This window comes from Glycine soja, chromosome 20 (genome assembly GCF_004193775.1).
Source record: "Glycine soja cultivar W05 chromosome 20, ASM419377v2, whole genome shotgun sequence".
Classification (NCBI taxonomy): domain Eukaryota; kingdom Viridiplantae; phylum Streptophyta; class Magnoliopsida; order Fabales; family Fabaceae; genus Glycine; species Glycine soja.
The window spans coordinates 8,723,491-8,727,288 of record NC_041021.1 but is presented as its reverse complement, the minus strand read 5'-3'; the positions used below and the strand labels follow the sequence as shown (position 1 = coordinate 8,727,288).

General features: G+C 34.5%; 1 protein-coding gene across 2 annotated transcripts; it reads left to right on the top strand.

The window, feature by feature from the left end:
• The first annotated feature begins 300 nt into the window (after positions 1 to 300).
• Positions 301 to 3,270, top strand: LOC114403392 (E3 ubiquitin-protein ligase RZF1-like). Of its 2 annotated transcripts, none has more exons than XM_028366331.1 (2): positions 301 to 483; positions 1,925 to 3,270. In XM_028366331.1, the coding sequence occupies exon 2, from the start codon at positions 1,983 to 1,985 to the stop codon at positions 2,907 to 2,909; it is 927 nt and encodes a 308-aa protein (XP_028222132.1). In that variant the 5' UTR covers positions 301 to 483; positions 1,925 to 1,982; the 3' UTR covers positions 2,910 to 3,270. The 2 variants fall into 2 exon arrangements, with proteins under 2 accessions (XP_028222132.1, XP_028222133.1); XM_028366332.1 differs by lacking the exon at positions 301 to 483 and adding an exon at positions 498 to 844.
• The last annotated feature ends 528 nt before the right edge of the window (positions 3,271 to 3,798 follow it).

The window sequence follows — 3,798 nt, the reverse complement described above, 5'->3', positions numbered from 1 at the left end:
TTAGTAACACGCGACATATAATAAATATTAATAAAAAAATCATAATAAAAAACTTAGTGACACGTGACATATAATAAACGTTAATAAAAAATCATAATCTTTTCTCTTTTGATACAAAAAAAATCATAATCTTTTTTCTTCCGCGTGTATCAGATTCACGAGACGTGACATATATAATTAACATTCTATAGTAAGTTACAGTTACTTTAATATTAATACGCACGTCATCTCATTTTCCTGCAACTTTCCTTATGATATTTAATACTATAGAATAGTCAAAATTCTTAACAGATGAAAATTACAAAAGAAAGTTCCCTGAAACTTAGTGTGAACACTCCATCAAATCAATTGTGTATTTGTAGAGAGAAACAAAGTTCTCTTCTACTTTCTGTCTCCAGCAGGCTCAGAATCTTTTTGCAACTGTTCTCTGGATTTTCGTTCATTATTTTAGTTTCCTCTTTTGTTTTCTCTCCTTTTTCTTTGGTAAGGTCACTCTGATCAATTCTGAATATTTCTCCCTCTCCTTGAATTCTTCCTTCTCTTAATTTTTTCGTTTTTTATTTTTATTTTTTTACATTTACTCAATGAATTCTATGTGGGTGTGAACTCTATGATCTTTGGAATAATGGCTATTTTTTTTTTAACTGAGACCCCATTTGAAAGTTGTGCTTTGATGCAAGATGGAGTGATTTTTGTGGGATTTTAGTCTTCAGTTTGGATTTTCTGTGTTGCTTTCATTTTTTCTGTTTCTGGCTCTGTGGCTGTGGTTGAGGACAGGTTCTGTTTCTGTGGTTGCAGATACCTGGTTCTTCTATGAATTTTGTTTCTCCTTAATTCATCTGTGGTAATTGAACTTTTCTTTTTAGTTGAGGGCAAAAATTGATATCATTTCAATTTGTATGTGTAAAGTTATAGAGCTTTGTTTCTCTTTGGAATTTCTGGAATTGAACTGTTTTTGGTTTGGATTATGTAAGGAAGTATTCCTCTTTTCTGATAATGAAAAAAAAAAAAAGTAATCCAAAATTCATTTGAAATTTTTTTTGGGCAATTTGAGATGGATATCTTGCATCTATTTTAGCCGGTTAATTCAGTGATTCTAAAATTGTTTAGGATTTTAGGTAATTTTTGTAAAATTTGTTGTAATTCCTCAATGATTTGATTACAAGAGATAGTTGACTATATAGTTGACTAATGACTAAATGCTCTCAGCTCTGACTTCTTGCGTTCATTCTAAGATTTCATTAATAATTTCCTTCTTTTCTAATTTGAAATATGTTGTTATCTGCTTGAAAACCGATCAAAGGCTTTGCTACTAGTTTTACTTTAATTGAAAGGGCAGGGAGGGGGGAATCTTTTATTTGCATTTCTTGTTCATATTATTTTCTTTGCGAGTCAAATTTTATGTCATTCTCTGTCAGAAAGCAATTCTTCAGGTCCAGAATAATTTTTTTAGGGGCAAATGCTAGTTTTGTTAGCAAGTGGATCGAACTCTCTACCTTTCTCTCCTTTCCTTCTCTCTTAACCATTCAACCCACCTTTTATCTCCTCAAATCCTGAATAATATTATGAAACTTAACTACCTGATCTGGTGACAAGACTAAAGTTGGGGGTTAAAAGAATGTTTTGATTTTATGTTGGTCCCTTTGCTTGTCTCTAAGTAGTTGAAGTTTGCTAATTGCTATTCCTATCTCTCTCACTCTCAGATTTACCATTTTTCTTCCTTTAACTTAAGGATATACTTATTATCAATATGGAGCATCTGGTGTGTGCTGCCAAAAGACTTCACCTGCATAGCCTACTGATTTATCAAATCTTTAGAACTTGTTATCTGTTTACTTCTGATGTCAAATTTATGACCCATTTTCTTACTTCATTTGTGAATTGTGATTGTTACTTATGAAGCTCTATACTATTCTTGGTGCAGAAGCAAAGTGAACTTGTGGTATACCTTTCCAATTGAGGTTTCTAGCGAAAGAGAAAGGATGTCAAGTGGGACAACATACTGGTGTTACACATGCAGGCAGCCAATCTGGCTTGAAGGGAGGGAAGGCTTTTGCCCCTACTGCGATGGAGGCTTTGTGCAAGAACTCAACGAGATGCGAGGAGTTGCGCGCCAACACGGCTTCTCAACGCGGATGGAAGATGTTCATCAAATGCCTGACATTATGGATGCTGTAAGAGCTGTTATGGAGCAAAGAGGTTCTGAACCGAGCATTCGGGTTAGAGATGCTGTTGATAACTTTATGAGGCAGAGAATGGCCGGAAGATACACAAACTTTGATGTGAGAAGGAGGTCTGATTCTGGTTCTGGTTCTGGTTCTATTCTTATTCCTGATGAGACTTGGGGTGTCTTTAGTTCTGGTCCTTATTTGATATTTCATGGTCAAGCACCAGGGTTCACCAATTCTAATGGGAGCTCAAGAGGGGGTCCTAGGGGTGTTGATTTTGGTGACTACTTTCTTGGTCCTAGACTAGAAGGACTCATTGAACAACACATTTCGAATGACCGGCTTGGTCCACCGCCTGCATTGCGCTCTTCGATTGATGCAATGCCAACTATCAAGATCACACATGAGCACCTTGAGTCTGATTCACACTGTCCAGTTTGTAAGGAACGATTTGAACTTGGTTCCAAGGCAAGGAAGATGCCATGTAACCACATTTACCACTCAGATTGTATTGTTCCATGGTTAGTTCTTCATAACTCGTGTCCTGTGTGTCGTGTTGAGCTGCCACCGAAAGAACATACTAGTTCTCGAGGTAGACGTATTTGGGGAGGTAGAAATGGTAATGACAGTGGTAGTGACAATGATATCTCTAGGGGAAGGGAGAATACACAGATGAACAATGGAAGGAGAAATCTGCTATCATATTTGTGGCCATTTCGGTCCTCTAGTTCAAGTACTTAGTGTGTGTTTGTTTTACCTGAATCACGTGTTCCAAAGCATGTTGAACGTGATTTCTATGAGACTGATTTTGAATTTGATTCAACGTCAAACCTAACAAAGCCTTAATCATTATGCTGAGTCTGGGAAGCTACTCTTTTATAATTCTTTGGCCAGAACAATGACAGAAGTTAAAAAGTTTCATTTCTTCTCCAGGACAAGTGTAATTAGCTGTCAAAAAATGCTTGTAATTTAAATGACATGAAGAAAGTTTCTGTAGATTGTGCTTTGAACTTGATCTCCTAGATACTAGATCATAGAAGTATGTGAATATCTTTGTAAATACAATGTTCTTAAAAACAATTTTTGTTTTACATTTTCAGTAGCTTAGAAGCTTTCACTTTGGTGCATAAGGAATCCAAGGGGAAGGAAAGGTGAATGATGAAAGAAAACTATGGATAAATCCTTTCCCATATTTAGATATTACCAATTTATAAGGAAAGGAAGAGTTAAACGTTTGATAATAATGTAATTTAGGAAAAAAATTATTTGGTAATCTAGAACTAACAAGTGTTGTCTTTTCCAATTTCTGCATGACATGTTTTAAGTTTTTCAATTCACTAGAAAAATTAATGATACTCAATTGCATGTCATGTGATAGTAAGCATTTCTAGGACTTTTTTTTTTAAAATAGAGAAGTCCTCCAAAGCTCTTCTAACTTTGTATTCACACTGATCCATGTGGTTACCTTTTTTTGATAAATTCATGATGTTGAAGGGATATATAATAGGCTTAATTAAATTTGTTTACTATAGACTTTTTATTTTTTGACTAATTTTACTCTAATAAATTAATTTGTCTCACTTTATTTCAAAATATTAAAAAACTTTTAAATTTTATCTTTTATTGTTTG

Excerpts from the sequence above, each read along its gene's own strand:
- LOC114403392 (XM_028366331.1), top strand. The coding sequence starts at position 1,983 with ATGTCAAGTGGGACAACATACTGGTGTTACACATGCAGGCAGCCAATC.